Source organism: Rhipicephalus sanguineus, chromosome 1 (assembly GCF_013339695.2).
Source record: "Rhipicephalus sanguineus isolate Rsan-2018 chromosome 1, BIME_Rsan_1.4, whole genome shotgun sequence".
NCBI classification, from domain to species: domain Eukaryota; kingdom Metazoa; phylum Arthropoda; class Arachnida; order Ixodida; family Ixodidae; genus Rhipicephalus; species Rhipicephalus sanguineus.
In genome coordinates this window covers 79802865-79821484 of record NC_051176.1, presented here as the reverse complement: position 1 = coordinate 79821484, position 18620 = coordinate 79802865, and the positions used below count along the sequence as shown (strand labels likewise).

The 18620-nt window shown below is 41.5% G+C and overlaps 2 protein-coding genes across 5 annotated transcripts in view; one reads left to right on the top strand and one right to left on the bottom strand.

The window, feature by feature from the left end:
• The window catches only part of LOC119393313 (protein vein), a 135089-nt gene extending 124168 nt beyond the window's left edge, over positions 1 to 10921 (top strand). For all 3 annotated transcript variants that reach the window (XM_049414904.1, XM_037660292.1, XM_037660299.1), the window contains exons 8-10: positions 296 to 398; positions 1401 to 1491; positions 4879 to 10921. The gene's annotated coding sequence lies outside the window, so the exon portion shown is untranslated. The remainder of the gene's footprint in view (positions 1 to 295; positions 399 to 1400; positions 1492 to 4878) is intronic.
• Positions 10922 to 11070: 149 nt separating this feature from the next.
• Positions 11071 to 18620, bottom strand: part of LOC119393306 (poly(ADP-ribose) glycohydrolase) — a 50797-nt gene continuing 43247 nt past the window's right edge. For both annotated transcript variants that reach the window (XM_049414881.1, XM_037660252.2), the window contains exons 16-18: positions 15705 to 15813; positions 14326 to 14563; positions 11071 to 11360 (exon numbers count right to left, since the gene is read on the bottom strand). In XM_049414881.1, coding sequence (XP_049270838.1) covers positions 11254 to 11360; positions 14326 to 14563; positions 15705 to 15813 — 454 coding nt within the window. In that variant the 3' untranslated portion in view covers positions 11071 to 11253. The remainder of the gene's footprint in view (positions 11361 to 14325; positions 14564 to 15704; positions 15814 to 18620) is intronic.

Here is an 18620-nt window from a genome sequence, read left to right as displayed (position 1 = left end):
GAGTGATCATAATGTTTTTGTCTCCTCCTGCTGCTTAGTGTTTTTGTGCTCGAAATAAACGTTGCAGCCAAAATAATTTTTGTAAGGTGTATTCTGAATAGTACTTATTGAGTGTTAGGTTATTACTAACAAGAAAAAAAAAGTACATACAGAGTATTCGTAAAATTTTGTGAATTTGTGACATGGAAAATGATACATCATCATGTTTAATAATGTAAGATATTGTTATAATGCTCACCATAACGCATAATTTTGCAGTAGTATCACTAAGCTCTCTTTTTTTTTTTATACACAGCCTTACAGGCAGGGAGTCATGCTTATATAGTATTTGTGGCCATTTTTATGGGGGTGGTGCTATTCCTGGAAACCTGCTTCCTCGTCGTCCGGACTGCCAAAAGGTAGGCGTGTATTTTTTTGTTTTTTCTGTCTCGTGATCTTTGTTTTTAGTCGGAGCCGATGTTCACTTATTCAGTTCACTGAATAAGTGAGCATCGAATCTGTTGTTTGCTGAGCGCTGCCAACATTGTCACATTTTCACGATTACCACCGTACAAAACTGAAATTACTTCCAGCAGCATCTGAAATTGCTGTTTGCACCTCAAAAAGTTGCCAAACAAGTTGGAATACGAACAGAGAATTAAAACAGCATAAATAGTTTTTTTTTCAATAAAAGCTTCCTTAATAATCAAAGGCACGTCAGGCCTTATTACCAGACAACATGCTGTTCTGCGACGGCTAGTTTTGCAGAACAAGCACTTCCACCCCTCGATATTTTTGTATGATTTTGTTGCATGATTGCTTATGTTTCAAAATAATTTACAGGTGCTGAAACTGACAAGATGGCCAGAGCGCAAAAGAGTCTCTCTGCTAAAAAAGATTGTCGTCCCACAATCTGTTTAAGAGGCAAATTCTTCAAAAATTGGCTCCTTAAGAATGTTAGGCCAGTCACAGTCATTCCCCATTAAGACCTCTGAAAAATGTTAATTGTGCTTCATGTAGTAACATGTAGGACAAAAACATTCTGTCATAGCGTAACTTTATCGCTTACAGTTTTTAGGCCATCAAACTTGTGTATGTGTACTATGTGTACTCCGACTAGCACTTGGCTACATGCACCCATTGTGGTTTGTATACTGGTCCAATATCCTAACGTTCATAGAAATCTGCTTGGTAATTGAAGTATACATGAAGACTACACTCCAAATTTCAGTATGAACTGAGTGCACCATAGTAGCAAGACTTAACTGTAAAATGTGATCTTTTAAACGGGCAAATGAACCGTCAAAAGCACAATGTCGTAGACAGACAGTAAGCGAAGTCAGAAACGTGCTTGCATTAATGTCCAAGCCTTGTACACACAGAAGCTCTGCCTCAACTATGCATGCTTTCATTCATTTCAGGCACATGAAAACTCACAAGAAAAGAAGGCCATGGGCCACATCTGAGCAGACACCTAAATGTACCCAAAAGGTCGTCAAGCTGCCAGCACTGGTAGGTACTATATAATAGTCATTGATGTGTTTCAAAGAGGTCTTACTGCCCTCCTAATTTAATGCCCAAGCTTAAGTAAAAGCCCTACCAACATCCATATATTCATAGAGATATCATCCCACAAGATGACGGGGGATTAGCCAAGGCACATGTGGGATTTTTCTGAATAAAGTATGCTTGCCATAAACTCCCCACACCCACCAAGTGCACTTCTTAATTGCCACTTCGAAAGGTGGATAAAAAATGGCAATTTAGCATATGAAAGCCAAGTAACAGTAACTGCTACTGAAAAATTTTGATAATACTGTTGCATGATTACAGTTAAGACACCTAAAAATGATGGGCTGGCCCACTGAGTTTTTAATGGAGTTTGGTACCATTTATTTCAAGCAGCTTTTTCAATTCATTGAAACTTCTAGCTTCATGCAGTAACACGGTGCTAAAGCATACACGCCCTCCACGGATTGACTGATAAAAAAAAGGCCACAATGCAATAAATGATAGTTTACAACTTACACTGAAAGGCCTCATCTCACAGTATGCTAACAACCAGGGCCATAACTAAGGGGGGGTTGGGGGGTTCTGATAGCCCCCGAAATTTTTTCACTTAACTTTTCGGGTGACACTAAAATACTTGCATGCCTTCACAGTGACCACCAGTTGCCAAAGTGAGCTGTTGTACACACAAATACTCCCTGAAAAAATTCCTGGGTGCGGCCCTGCTAACAACAAAGTTTACTGACAACTGTTAAGCGAGCTGCTATAGCATAAATAATTGCAATGCACTGCTTTTGTGGTGGTTCATACATCATCACAATTTTATTGTGAACTATGCACATTTAACCTTTGCATACAACTCAGACTTGCAACAATATTAACGTAATTTATGCAGCTCAAAAACATATTTATTGCAGTCCTGACCATGCAGGCATTTTTGTGAGGAGGCAACAGCTACTTTAGTGACATTTTGCTAGTCCAGCAAGTCAGCTACAAATGCCTTTTTCCTGCAAGACTCTTGTTTATTCAGCAATTAGTCACTTTTACATTCCCATATCAAATTGGCTTTTCTCTAGAGCTGTGCAAATAGCAAAATTTTGGGTGCGAAGCGAATTCGTATATTGAAGTGTGAGTGCAAATCGAATCGAATATTTTTCGAATATTTGTCGAATATTTCTAGAATACTTTTCGAATACTTCGAAGCGAAATTGCAGAAAAAAAAGTTGGAAAGGATTCCTAAGCATATTCTTATGAGACAGCAACATGAAAGTGTTTCTTTTCACTAGGTTGAAGCGCAATGTAGAGGCCGAATTGTATTTATGGACATGATTTGGTGCAACCAAACTGTTGCCAACAACACTTTACACGTGGTAGGCAAGGTTGCCATTTCCTCAGCCTTTTCTCCTCTTTCAACTTCTGTGGAAGCCCAACTGATGTGGCAGACAAGGGTGTGCTCCCTTCAAGTCCGGAGTTCCAAATCTGCCTCGTAGACATCGATATATATACATCTGAAATTTTGGACGCTAAAAAGCTTCGGCTTCCGATTTTTCGGAATTCCTGCCCAAATTTCAGGTCCAGAACAGCATCAATTGAGCCCCCACCTCTGCCACATCTTTAATCTCCATGTTGGAACCAGCGTTTTCTTGAGTTAATACACTTGCGAACGTAGCGGAGCTTGAAAGGCGGCTTTGCCGCAATGCGGAAATGTGATGGGGTGAAGCATATTGAAAATCTAGGGACCACTTCTAATCGGACGTTGACTGTCTTGGCTAAGTTCGACCGTGACGGAGCTTGAAAGGCAGCTTTGCCGCAGTACGGAAGTGTGATGGGGTGAAGCATATAGAAAATCTAGGGAGCCTTTCTAATAGGACGTTGACTGTGTCTTGGCCAAGTTCGACCGTAACGGAGCTTGAAAGGCAGCTTTGCCGCAATACAAGAATGTAATGAGGTGAAGCATACATAAAATCTGAAGGGGTCACGTTCAATCTCACGTTGACTGTATTTGTCTTTGGGAAGTTCGAATAGTTCGAATAGTAAAATTTCAGTGCGAATCGAATCGAATAGCAAACACTATTCGAAAAATATTCGAAATTTCGAATATTCGCACACCCCTACTTTTCTCATTTTTTCATGTTTGAACCAAGCGTATAATGTACAGCCAATGTTTTCACATACAAACTTGCTCCAAAATTCACCACTGAAAATTACCATTGGAACAAATTGCCGAGCAACAATGAAAATGTGCGCGATCACAATTCATTCATTATTATATTGAAGCACTCGCAAATGTAGAATTGTAACTTAGAAAGAAAGAACATTGAGCTAGTTTGTAGGGTTTCATCACATATGAAGTTAGGCATGCAGACACGGACACAAGGGAAACAGACAGCAGTGTTTCCATCTTCCCTTTCCTTGTGTCCATGTTTCCACATCTAGCTTCTTCAATAAAGAATACTACAGTAAAACCTCGGTGATACGAATATCGCGGGGTTACCATAAATATTCGTATCATCCGAAATTCGTATCACCAGAAAACATGGAAAATTAGTATGCGACAAAAGAAAGTTGGCATACGTTTTGATTTAGTGTTTCTCAGGGCCACAGCGACGTCATGAACAGCTCTGAAAGATTGCCAGTAATGTTTTTAGACGTCACCGATCATACTTGTACTCGTAAATATACGGTGATGCGCGCGTGTGTAAATTAATGAACCACATGTGTTGTGCCCCGTGACCGCCAGCTGCCCCTTCCTAATCTTACTACGCTTTTTTTTGCATGACACCAGAGCACTGCGGCGAAAGTGATTTAAGAAGCGCTTTGCGCACGATAGATAGAGGCCAAGCTCCTTCGCGAAGACCGTCCGCTTCGTCCCTTGGGGTCTTCGTACCTGTGCGCTATAGCGTAAGTTCGTATCAAACGTCGCGGGGTGCAAATCGGTTCGCAACAACCGTGCTCCAATACATTGTAGGCTAATGGGTCTTGGCCGGGACCACAGAAAAATTCGTATCACCCCGAAATTCGTACGAGCCGTGATCGTATCACCGAGGTTTTACTGTAGTTCCAAATTTCTACCTTTCTAATGCGCGTGCTAACTAATGCATGGCATTTTGTACTGACATTCTATTATGTTATATTTTTGTAGCCATGTTCCCATTACGTGTAAACTCTTTGCGCTTTTATTACTTCTAATATATTTAGTCCTTGAACATGACCACTTTGTATTGTCATTACCTTCCCTCCTATGTAATGTCCTCGAGAGCCTTGGGTATGTGAATTTCTAGCGACAAATGAACAAATGCTGAAGAATGAGCATAATGCTCAGCATATTGAACACTAAACTTTTGACATATAGGAATCAATTTACGAACTCAAAGGTCCTCATGTTTGCAGGCTGGCCGTTCAGCAGTCCCAAGAATGTGTGACGGTGCCACCTCTGACAGGCAAGCCTCCCCGAGGTCTGCACCGAAGTGTTTTGCCATGCAGCCACGACAGCAAGCAACTGCTACTCAGAGGCCACCATCGCACCAGTCAAAGGGCAGCAAGCTTCAAGGATACAGTGATGGGGAATAAGACCAGTCTATTGCTGGCAGCTCAGTGACAGCCACAAGCGGAGCATTCCAGTGCCATTCGTGCAGTTCGGCAGTTCAGGAGCTTAGACTCATGTGCCGGGACAAGTCTTTTTGACGAAGAACTTGAGCATCATGTGCGAAACGTTGTCAGCGAAGTACAGCATGCGTTTGTCCATGCCAGTACCAAAGAAATAACTTGAACAGCACACTGCATTTTTTTTTCGTTGTTGTTGTCCTTGTCATCAAAAGCTGTGCCTCGCTGACGACGTCCGTGACTCCCCCCATACCCAAACCCCTGTCCTACCCCCCCATCCAACGGTGGCAGTTCGTTTCCGGGCAGATTTGAGGGATGGCCACACCAGCTCTCGACAAAAATGGATTGTGCTTCAGCAGTTTTTCTTGTTTTCTCTTCTCGAATCATGCCATTCCTGCATTTATTACTGTCGTGTGTTTTTGTTTGTGCAGAGTATCTTTTCAACATGCTGAACAAGTGAACTACAGTTGCTTTTTTTTTATTATTAGTTTAGACGCATACCCCCGCTTCTGAGATGCAATGAATTCTGTATGCGTGTTGCCTGAAGCAGCAGGCGATGGTGTATCGTGGACTATATTTATTTTGGAGAATTCAGCAACTCAACGAGCTGGGGATGTGACTTGCATTTTGGGAAAGCATTATGTTAGATCTTTACCTCAGTAATGTTTGGTCACGTCATCTTGATGTGGCAAAAAAAAATGCTTGAAGTCGTTAGCTTTAGCACAGCTTTGTGCTGACTGCATGTTGCTCGCTCGTGCTGTGTTGTGATTTTCCTTTTTTTTTTAACTTATGAGTGATGAGTGTCTGATAGGCTTTTGTACTTATGTGGGCCTAATGTACTGACTGAGCATGTCTCTCATCTGAGAGAGGCTGTTTGAACTACTCGCTATAGTTGTTGCACATATACACTACTGCCATAGTCTCTCGGTGGCATCTTCTCTGGTTGCTGATGGCTTTAGAAGCTCTGAAGGGACATTTTGCCAAGTATGAGTCTGTATGTGCAAATTATGTTCTAAGCCTGCTGGGCGGCATCTTATTCTCTGGTATAAGAGATGCTGTTGACACATACTGACAGTACTCTTTCTAAACGCTGGCAGCCAAGACAAATAGGGGTCCTGCATGCGGTGATAACATGTTAACACACTTTTTCCCAAATACAATTACAAAAAAAGCGACTAATGAACAAACTACTGGCTAGCTGCAATAGATCAGAACATATGCCATTTTAGTCATTACATGAACAGTACATGAAGAGCTGTAATGCACAAGCCCAAACACCTTATGAAAGAAGTTTTGACAGAGATATCTGACCTGAAGATATGCCGCAGTATATTGTAGATAACGAAAGAGAACATTACCAGTGCATAAAAAGTGACTAATAAGAAGCATTAAAATCATGAAACTAAAATAGTAGTGGTAGTAGTAGCTTCATCATGGCATTGCCTTTGCTCGCCAAGCAGAACTGCATTTTGTTTGCTTAGTGCAGTTGTGTCTTTCATCAGAACTGCATTTAAAAGAAAATCAAGAAGCTGATGAGAAAAATAGTGTTTGTGCTGTCTCTACCTAGCATGTGGATATTAAACAAGCTACAAGTACTGCACAGTGGTCATTTCAAACCAATATAAACACAAATATTAAAGAAATATTAACTTCCCACATTAATTTTTCTGCTTAAAAAAAAGAAAATGCAGCACAGTGAAGAGGTTTGGCAAAAGTCAGATTTTTTACCTCCCATTAGAGACACATCGCCAGGCCCCATCTGGAAGTCCATTCAGTTAAGCAGGTAGTAAATGAGCAGGCCGTCATTGTGTGTGCTGGTTGACTTTGCAGTGGGCACTCAAAGCAGCTGGTATACGGAGCACATGGACACTTTTCTATGGCAAACACATTACAAAATTGTAGTGACCCCAACATATTCAGCCACAACAGTATACCATCTGACAAAATCAAATATCAAAATGTTAAATCGTATACTTTGATTTGAAATGGAAGTACTAGCTTGTATTTTAAATGTTTAACATTTACGAAGTCCTATCATTAGGCAGTGGCCATCCATCTGACGCAATGTAAACCGCATAGCGACCACAGGGACTGAATGGACCACTTCTGCAGTTTCACAAGTTCGCATCCCTGAACAACTTCGCAGCAGCCACCAAAAACACTCCTGAACAGGCTACGTTCTAGGTGGACTGCTCAAGGGAAAGCACACGACCACTATTGATGTGCCTCATTCAGATATTTCCTTTGTTTGTGTACTGGGCTAAACAATTAGCTATAAAATTAGTCCATGTGCTGAGCTATATAATAAACGTAAACAGTAGGTCTGCGGACAAAACTTATTCGTGGTGCTAGAGCATTACAGAGCAGCCGACTTATCGAACATTGCAGGAAGGTCTCGAACGGTCACAAAATTTAACAACAGAGTTGGCAATTGCCAGTAACTGGCAGCCTGGTACCCAAAGAAACCCCTACACAGGACTATATAACATACGGCACGCTGCCAGAATGCTTACTTTCTAAAGTTCCCACTGAATCTAAACTTCAGTGTATATACGTAAAGGGATTACCTTCTCTTACCAAGGTCTAAAAACTGCTTTAGTCATTCAGCCCGACAGCGTAGTCGGGTAACTGCAAGATATAGAGACCTCAACTGTTCCCTATTGTGCCTTGCAACACAAAACAATTGTACTTTCTTGAGTTTATTTTAGCATGCACGACCCCTATAGTATAGTTTAAATGCTGCCTCTTCTACGACAGCTCATCTTACATGATGTACCTGGCTCGAAAGCTACATAGGGCAAACTTTTTCCGATCAGACTAGTAAACTGCAGAATATGTCAAACAAAAACATGCGTCTTTTAGCTGCCACAGAGGTAAGCTCTATTAAGATAATTTCACTCTAAATAAGGCATAGATTTGAAAGCCACCGGGGGACCCTGCTACTGCCAAAGTGGGTACAAGATAAGCTTCTAGAGTCACACGGTGGCCGCACAATGCCACAAGCTTTTTAGATTGCTGTTTGTGAGAAAGCATAGTGTCATGTTAAGGTGTATGTAAGCATGTGTGCGTGGCCTTGACCATCACGATGCAATGCTGTATTCAATTTTGTTTTTACACTTTCGCTCTGAACGCAAGAAGGTCACCGTTTAAAATGCTTACATTACAAGCTACATTTCATAACAGATGTGTCCTTCATTGTAACTGCAGCAAGCTCTCATAACCAAAGACCGTGTGGACTGGCTCTGCAAAGTGTTTTTGCTAATGCGCAAAGATATGTAAACCAACCCGAAGTCTAAAAATGCTAAGCATATTCAACAAGAGTCTGAGCAACAGTATATGAGCAATAGATTAGACCCCTTCTTTCTTGTGGGACCTCGGGTTATGGTGCAATAGGCTTTGAGGTCCCTTTTCACACAACTCGGCCGGCGCTCTTTCTTACACCTTGATCTCATTTAGTTCATTGTGTCTATGTAATGTAGTAGTGTGTCCTCCCGATTAGTCAGTCTATACATACACAGACAGCAGCAGCAGCTTGGCTTGCTTTCAAGTGTGAGGTACACCCACTGGCTTTGTGGTCACACACATTGGTTCAGTCACAATCACTGCAAGTCATTTCAAGCAGCCTTTTCCCTTCATTACTACCGTTGTTCCTAAACTTTGCTGATTACTTCATTTGTATCTAAGCTATTCTCATTTCTTCCACCGAGCAACAGCACTGTTCGAGCTTTGATGCGAGTCACTGTTTGTAAATGCTTTTGATTGCGTGTGATGGTTATGCAGCAGCTTTGTATGCTTCATCGACGGTGCTGAGTGAGTTTGGAAAGAAAAGGTTCAGAATTATAGGAGTGTTTTTATGGAGATTCCACAGCTGCCAGCGTGCATTTCAAGTGGTTGTAAATAGAGTGATGCAGTTTGGTTCTTGTACATACAGTTTTTTTTTTCCTGAGACAGCAACATTACGAATACAAGTTACAGTGTTAGACTGTTGAGCGTGCAAGGGGAACAGAAAGCATTATGGCCTTATTGTGCAAACCTTTGCACAAGTATAACGTGTGTCAGTGCATGTAAAATTTTAAAAGTCTGCTCAGAAATTCTGCATTAGGTAAACGTGCAACAAATTCGACCACATTCTCGACCTGTGCTTAAAATGACGGTGTGTCGTGCAAACCATACCAAAACTTCCTTGCACCAAAACTGTGTTGACTGCGAGTAGTTGATAAGCAATGAAAATGTTCTACGGAATACAGGGTGCCAACTCAACTTGTTACTCTGCCTTCCAAGCTAGTTTGGGCTTTCCTTCCTTTTTTCTTTTTTGTTGATACAAGTCAATGTGTGCAGAAGCCTTAAAACTGTGTTAAAAAAAAAAAAAAGGAAGGAGCACCATTCACCTTATGCACAATATTTTAAGCCACATAAATACTGCCCTTGAAGTTCCACAAGAACAGCTAATGCATACCTCAAGTGACTCTACCCTCCAAGTATGAACGACATGCTGTCTCTGCCTGCATTCGAAGGTTGTGGTGTCAGTAGGCAGGAGTGTGTTTTTAATGACCAGAGTGCCTAAAGGGAGTCAATGGCAACACAAAGTGCCACGAAGAAACGCTGCCAAAAAAATGCGACGCATCAGTAATATTCCAATGTAATTCTGCGCTTAGCCAGTTAGCCGACCCTCATAACATGCCAGAATTTCGGGCTGCACTAAAATTCTGCCAAACAACTGTTCGGGCAAAATGAAAAAATTACTAAAGCAGTCAATTACACTGTGCAGCTGCCAGAGAGAATGCTGTCAAAACGTGACCACACTGCTAAAATTGTCACTTTAATAGCACAGTAGCCTACCAACTAGCTCTACTAAAGGGTAGGACGAAATTTCAATTACTGAGGCTGAAGCAAAAACAGCAATGACTTCAGCAGGAAAGGATGCCCCAGGCTGACAAAATGTGGTGTTGAGGCAGGATGTAATTGCATACATAAATGGAAGGAAGGTTTGGATGTTGACAATAGCACAGAGCAGTAAAATATATTTTAATGTCATTAAAAAGGAACACATACAAAAAAAAAGAACAGTGAGAAGGGGAAGAGGGAGGAAGGAACGTTCAACCCTTGGTTTTTGCATGCATATAGGTTATTGCATAAGCGGCCCACAATTTGTAGCACTTTTTTTTTAACACGTTTACTCACAGTAAGACAGCAACTGAATAACAGGTGCTGTAGTTTTTTGCCCAACTTTCCTAGGGCACTGCTTCCGGAGATCTGTGCGCGCGACACTAAAAACGAAAAGACCTTTCTTTTAAATCTGAGCAGTGCCAACACAAAGCATTGTATTTGTGAGCTCAGGGAGCATGGGAACACTGCCTTCATTGTTGGTATTGTGTAGGGAGACGTGCTATACTCTGCCAGAAAAATATTGCGCGACTACTTTCGGTAGACAGAGTACTGTTTTAAAGTCAGCAACTCTGGTGTTTCCAGTTTTTTAAACCTGTTTCTGAATGTGCGCGAGTCCTGAAAGGCAGCTCTCAATCTTTGCTGCCTTTATGAGTGACAAAGGGAAAGAACGCATTCACACCATTGCATTTTCTTTCATTTGTTTTACATTTTAAAGCACACTATTTTGCATTTTTCACTCCCTTTACTAGCAGAGTGGCATCCACTGAAACAGAAATGTTGTAAAGCGGTGCTGTCCCCTACTTCGTTGTTTTTTTTTTTCGGATATCATCACCTACACTTGTTACGATATGAAAAAAAAAGTGTCATTCACTGGAAACGTGTGCCATATGTTTCATAGCACATTCGGATGCATTTTATTTATTAATAAAATAAAAGTCGGTTATATGAGATTGTTTCTTTAGTGATGAAAACCACTTTATCCAAACCGGCATTGCCACACAAACACACATACATATACTTGCATATGCATGCAAGCTCTGCTGAAGCAGCTCACTTTCAGACCAGACCATCTTAAAGAAAGAAAAACAAAACTGGAGTGAAAAAATTTATTTACAGGTCACACACGTACTTGTATGCACAAAAAAAATGAACGCTAGGGCAAGGGCCCAAAATTAGGAAGCCTAGAATCGCCATGTGGCTGACAGAACCTGCAGGAGCATGCATGTGTTTCACTCAATGCACTGCCAGGCCTGGTTTCGCAACACGCACACACATCTACGGTGTACAGCTGCGGCGTAGATATTCGAAAAGCTGGAATTTGCCCGGTCTTGCTTGTGGTGATTGGTGTTGGCTGTACTGTGCCAGAAGCTCATAAAGGCCACCTGAAAGAAGAAAATCATATCTTGGAGAGCTATCAGATACAGAACAAGAATAAAGCAACATACCTGCTGCACCTGTGAACGTCAGAATTCATAAAAATCTCACACAAGAAAGGAAGTGAAAGCGCACACTTTAATAATGTTTACCCTGATCATAGACAACTTGTAGGATGCAAGGATACATACACAGCTTACCGACAGTGCTTTACCTTACGACGAAGTACACAAGCAGCAACAAACTTGGTGCAGCCGAGACCAACAACTGACACATCACATTCAGATCGGTGACTTATTCGGTGATATTGCTGTAGCTTATTGCACCTGGAACTTTTCTGAACGAACTTGCTCAAAACAAGTACACCTGTAGCGTGTGCTGAATTGGTATGTATAAGTACCATCTTAATTCTCTTTTGTAAGCATTCTTTGTAACCGCACAATCCCCCATGATTCAATGCCTTTAAAACTTTCTCTCTGTGTCAGCTGAATTCATTTTTTTTTCGTAACCCTGAATTTATACAACATTTGTAAAATTGCAGAATGAGCAGAAATTTGTAAACTTTACGAAAAACCTGGGAGAGATGGCAGGTACAAGCTGACCATGGGTGAACGCAAGTGTACTCACACACAATCATGGAGGGAAAGACTGCAAGGCAGCTTCTGTAGCCAACAGAGCACATGCGCATAATTAACAGCCTTCTGTCCTTCACTACGAAGTGACTGCCCTGCACATTAAATGGCTTCTCAGTTGTACAGGGTACGAGCACCACAAATAAAATGAAAGAGTTGGTGCTGCTGTTAAATTAACTGAATGGTTATGAAGCTTGACATTCCCAAAACAAGAAAGTGTCCGTGATGGACACTAGAGAATAATGTTGACCAAATCAGGTTCGTTAGTGTGTACCAAAAAGTGTGGCAGGACATGAGCACTTTCTGAATTGTGCCCCAATGAAATGTTGCGGCCAACCTGGGCAGGAATCAATACAGCTTCACTGAAACACCACAGCGAATGGCACTGCCATCGAGTTCACATTAAGGGGCCTTGCAAGACAGTCAAGATGGTAAATAAACCTGTTAGTTTACCAAACAAAAGCTGTCACGAATATTTGAGCACAATATTATACCCCTTGCAATGCAATGGGGACCCCAGAGGGCTTGTCAAAAAGACGACCCATTCTTTTGCTCAGTTTCCACAGATATTCGCTACAACTACTCGGGCATATTCATCCGCACTCAGACACAACGGCCAGTGGGCTGCATCTCAGCAGGTGTGAAGGCCTCCAGCACAAGAAATAAAAGCAGATAAACTTAGTCACTGGCAGGGAAGTGCTGCCGTCTGATGGCAGAGAACAATATCACTGCAGCAATACTGCGGCCCCTGAGAATGAGCCATCCCGATATCATTCCGACGACAAAGCTCTGCTAATGATAGGCACAGTGTGGAGAATACGGGGCACGGCAGCGCTGCATCCAGTTTAGTAAAAATGTCAAAAAGGAAACAAAGGGTTCCACGGCATGAGGATGTGGCAGTAGCACTAGCCAGCTACCAATTAGTATTCTGTTCATGCAAGGTGCAGTAAAAAACTTTTACAGTGCAGCTGTTACAGATATGATTGCAGCAATTTTCAATCTACGTAGTGCTCAATATCACTTAGCAGTGCAACATGCATCAAAGTCCTATTTTTTTTTTTTTTTGCTTTGGAATGCAATTATCAATATAGTTATAAAATAAAAGTCACCTTGCATGCACCTCACATGAATATATAACAGCTTCGTTACGTGTTTTCCTCTTTCAGCTAGTAATCAGCAATTTCCTTTTCCTCATGTCATGTTCTACTAAACAGGCATGGAAGTTCATTAGGAGTATGTACAGGTATGGTAGCAAATAGCAGGCAGCAGTACAGCCAGTGTGGGAGCCCTGGAGTGGCTGTATGACCAGCGAGTCAGTGAGCATGCGCAAAGAGTGAGCTGATGAATAACCACTAAGAACAGCCAGCCAACTTCTGAATGGTGTGAGAACTCGGTTATACAGCTTCGCCATCTTTCACGAGTTCATCGCTTGGATTTACATACATCTGTGAAGAATATCTTTTAATGGAAAAGATTAACAAGGAGATACCCCTTACTAAGAGGCACACTCCACACCTTCATTAAGGAATGTCACGGCACCCCACTAAAACCTGGATAGCATTCCAAGCCACCTGTGCACATGGCTTGGAAGGGGTCACATTTGTCTAAGATCTAGAGGCTCCATTTTTGCTGCGAGTTGTACTTGCAGAAAAAAAAAAAGTGGTTCTGGGGCTCTTGGAATGCTTTACAACAGAAGGTTTTATCAGAAAAGATGCCCCCCGCCCTCCACAAGTCCAAAGTGTTTTGTTTATGCAACGTTACAGGTGATTGGCAGCAGAGAAAGAAAAATAATTTTGATGCAATGTTTGCAGAGCACATGTGATGCTGTGAAAACAAATTTGCATACCTACAAAGAAAACTATCAACTGCATTAAGTTTACTGCCATGCTTAGAAAACAGAACCACAACATTGCATCTGCTCTCAAAGGCAAGTGCTTTAAACTGACATTTGCATTTTGCATTGGACAGACAACACAATGCAAGCCTGCCATGAGCCTAAACATGCAATGCTGTATTCGTGCAAAAGCTTTGAAGCCTTAATAGGTGAGCGCAGCAGGCCCATGTTCTCATTTATATATATGTATATATATATATTACTTTTTCTGTGGCTACAGACATCTTAACATGACCACAGACATCAATTATGGCACTAATTAAAAAAGATAGTTAATTAACTTTTTGATTACATTAACAGTTATATTAATGATGTAAGCATATCAATCAAGTGCCATTCAAACTGCACAAATACTTCAAAAGCCAATTTTGTTGCATTTTGTGTGCCCCTTAAACAAAAGACAACACTGGTTATATGAAAGACATATCAGTAAAGACATATCCTTACCTACAGTCATGCCACACTTGGTAAGTAAATTATACTCTGCGCGCAGTCTTTGGCACAGCTGCTTGTCACCAAAGGTAAAGTAAACAAGGTCCCGGCCTGCGACGGATGCTGCCATAAGCTGAATAAGTGCCTTCAACTGTGGGTCCCCACGAAAGGCACCGCAGCCCCAGTTTCCCGTGGCAATGGTTGAACGCTCTGCGCGAGGTATCTCCGGTGGACAGAAGAAACCGCAATATGCCTGTAAAGAGAGAACTGCTTATTTAAGAGCACTTTCACGGAATGAAATTAACCAGAAAAAATCAACTGGAGTCAAATTAACGGAAATCTACAGTACACACTTCGAGCTGCAAATATTAGCTTTGCTGTGAAAGCTCTTGCCTAGGGCCTTCAATTTTCAGTATTCTTTACAGCAGCAGATGACTCAATGAAACGAGGCATCAACAAAGAAATTTTTTTATATAGAAGGTTTCGCTGTTTACAAACACAAACCCTCGATGGCTTCCGGTTTCGTGTAGTGACGTAGCATTGGCGGGAAACAAAAGCATTGGCGGGTAGCCAGCAAATTTTCAACACTTATCACCCTGTGCCTAGCCAAATATTTCAAATAAAGATGCTTCTAATCTATACCCAAAATTATAAGAGTCAGTCCTCAACTTATGCGCCTTCCTTTTATCGGAAGGCGAAAAAAGGGTCTTTCCTTACTCTGACATAACTTAAAAACACGCTTTCCGCTTCGGTGTTGAAATGAAGAACCGGAAGTTTCTTGGGGTACAACATGTGCTGCTGCTATCGCAGTCTTGAAACCGTCTATAGTACTTTGTTACATCTGATAATCCATCCTGCACACAGTCTTCCGTTCAGACCACATCCACCCTGGCACGGCAAGTATATGTGGAACGTAAAACTGTACAAAACACATTATACCATACAATCTCTTGTAAGAGCCGTGCTTGCGTATGGGCCGGGCCGGGCCGCACCCCCTTTTTTCAGCCTAATAATAGAGAAACAAAGTTATTCATGTAATAGTCGCACTCGCCTTTTCAATGCGCCCGCCAAATGCAGCCACACCACCATGTTTGCGCTGCAACCCATAACCTCCAGCACAAAGTGCTTTTAAGTGCGGAGCACTTTAGGGGCCCGGTTTGTCGCCATCTATGCATCTCATGTGGTGTGATCACGCTCACAGCAAAGCACTCAATACAGGCCATAACGAGGCTAGCAATGCTCAAAACCGGGTTAAAATGAACGAACAAGGTCTAAAATAATATAATTAACAGAAATAACCATGACCAAAATGAATGGAACCTATACATCCCAGCTGCTGCATTATTTCCCAAGCGAGAGTTTGATAGCACAGAAAGCATTCTGCAATGAGTTACCTTGTTCAGTTCCCTCCTAATGTTGCTGGGTCTGTACTGCTCCTGGGGCTTTGCAAAACAAAGTGCATCCATGGCGACAACCTCTGTGCATCTCCTTTCCCAAGGGTCCCTGAAGAAACACAGTGACGTTCAGAAAACTACAAGGCAAACATAAGCACATAAAAGCCCAATTAAAGTGCTGCCACGCTTTGGTTGGAATCAACAGTAACGGTTCCAACAGACAAGCCCCTATATAGGGATCCCACCAAGAGTGAACTTTTAGCTACTACAAATAGCTTTTCAACAACTAAAATGTTATGCAAGAAGACTATGGGGGACCATCCACTCAAAATAACCATTAGCACGGCTCAGTCAGGTTGCAAGAAATGAAATAAACTGAATTGTGGCACAACTTTGACAAGCTAGGAAGCGGGTGATTTTTGTCGGGCAATGGTCCAGTGGCCTTGACATCCTGTCTTCCCATACACAGCACACGAGGCACAGTGGTGACATTATCTGCTTGATTCCAGCTACCTAAATACACAAGGATTTGTGCATTCCTATTCCACCGAAATGTGGTCATGGTGGGTGAGAATCAAAATCGTGCCCAGCAGAACACTGCCACAGCCACTGAGTCATAAACTGAGTCAAAGCTCAGCATGATTATAGTTTTTTTTTTTTACATGTGCAGTACTCACGGATTCAAACGCCACATCAAATTTTCTAGCATAACGACTGGTATGCGCAATTGCTCGAGATAACCACGTCATGTCGCGACGAATCTGGTCTCTAAAGATAATGTTGGCTCTGATCTATGGGTTCGAGTCAAAATTACGCCGATATGACCCAAACTGAAGACGGTAGAAATGAAAACATGTGCCTTACTTAGCCCTAAATTGTCCTATTTCAATCCGTGAGTACTGTAGATATGGCTTGCTTACGATATCAAACATAACTAATTTTGCACGCACAGCGGTGGAACTTGCCTGACTCATCAAGATGAGGCATACTAAATCTACTTGCACAAGCAATGTCACTACATAAATAAAAGAGCTAGCTATCCTACAAGACTAGGCTTGCGCGAGCGAGCAAATATTCCAACGAATATTACAGTATTCGAATTCGCTTCGAAACGAATTTAAATTATTCTAAATTTCTAAGTATTCGAAATGAACGAATAGACATATATAAACCGCTTGCTACCCCCTGTAAAGGTGGTTTCACTGCAGCGCAGTAGTGCTACGCTGTGAAAACATCTACCCAGGAAAAATCCGCACTGCTGCAAAGCCCCACTTCAAGGTTAAATGAACAAATTACCCTCACATTGATTCATCATTTTTTAACTTTAAAAGCTTGCTATACCAGCTTATATGTTCTCAGTATAGTAAATATTAAAACGTAACATATTTTCCAGGTTATCACTTGCATTCTACCGAAAGTCGAATCTTGCTACTATTCAAAGTTGCTTCCACTTTCCTTTGAACCAAAAAGAATGACATTAGCACATGCCTTGTTTCAGTTTAAAAGATATTGTGCAGGTTAGCAGGGTCATGACAAATATGCTAATTTTTCTTTATAACATGTGATATATACTATTCGAATTCACTTCGAAATTATTCGACCAAATCACTATTCACTTCGAATTCGCTTCGTATCTAAAATTTACTATTCGCACAAGCCTATACAAGACCACTACTTTCATCTGCTGATGGAAAGCAGGGCAAGCAAAGTGCTTCAACGAGATTGTAAAAGAAGCTGTTATTTTTATGTGCTACACACAAGAAACACTTTCGTAGAAGGCGTGGCAACTAAGAAGTGATATATTTAAGATGATGCATGTAGTTCTTACAAAAAGGCAGGGCTGAATAAAAGAAAACACGTAAATAAAAGAATATACAGTAAAAACCTCGTTACAAGAAACATTCAAGGGTCTTAGGAAACATGTCTCTTGTAACCAAGGTCTCCTGTAACCAAAAATTTTGCAAACTCAGAAGAGTTGGACTAGATCACCTTATTACACATCACCATTACAGTGTGTTTAAACACATCTACAGGAAATTGTTCAGGATGGCTTGAAGAAACCATTCATAGTAGTTTGTTTTTTTAGTGACTGCAGATCTTCACTTTGTGAGCCTTCCTGTTGCTCACAATACGTTTGAAGTGCTCTTGGATACAACCAGCATAAAACGCGACCAGCGCCGTGGACGCTGCGATGGAAATCCAACTCAATGGCAATGATACACTGTTGCAGAGTAGGTGTGGGAGAGCGACAGCGACTATAAAAGCATAATGACAGAAAGTTCCGCGCAAGGAATGACATCCGGCAGTCATCCCTTGCACCAAACAGAATCAAGCCAAGGGAATGAAAATGGCAGACCATACTGGTTGGTACGTCGACCAATTTCCGCAAGCATGTCCAGGTTGTCTCTCTTCTAAATAGTAGAGAATTTACTCTAGGGATCTAGAAAAGTTGTCCTTTGTAACCCAGTGTCTCATGTAACCATGTCTTTTCTATGCAATGTTGTTAACAAGGCAAACACAGGAAAACCAACCAAATGTTTGTCAAATAACAGCCCCTAACCGAGTGCCTCCAGTAATCATGCCTCTTGTAAAGAGATTTTACTGCATTCAAAGCAAGCAATATGTGTCGGCAACTTCAGCACAGCCCACATTTGTGCCCAATGCATGACAAGAACGACCTGTAACATAATGTTCCTTGAGTTGATAAGGAAGCTGTAGTGAACTTTCTTTTTAGTACATTCTCTTTTTATTAGCATCTATTCCTTTAGAGGGGTACTAACATGATCATTTTCAGTTCTCTCTTTTTTGCGTCAAATGAAAGGCCAAGCTCTCAAGAGCCTAGAAAATGCATGGCTAAGCGTGAGTGCACCCTGAACAGGCAATTACAGTATGTTTTTAAAAGCTAGTTTCAGTTCC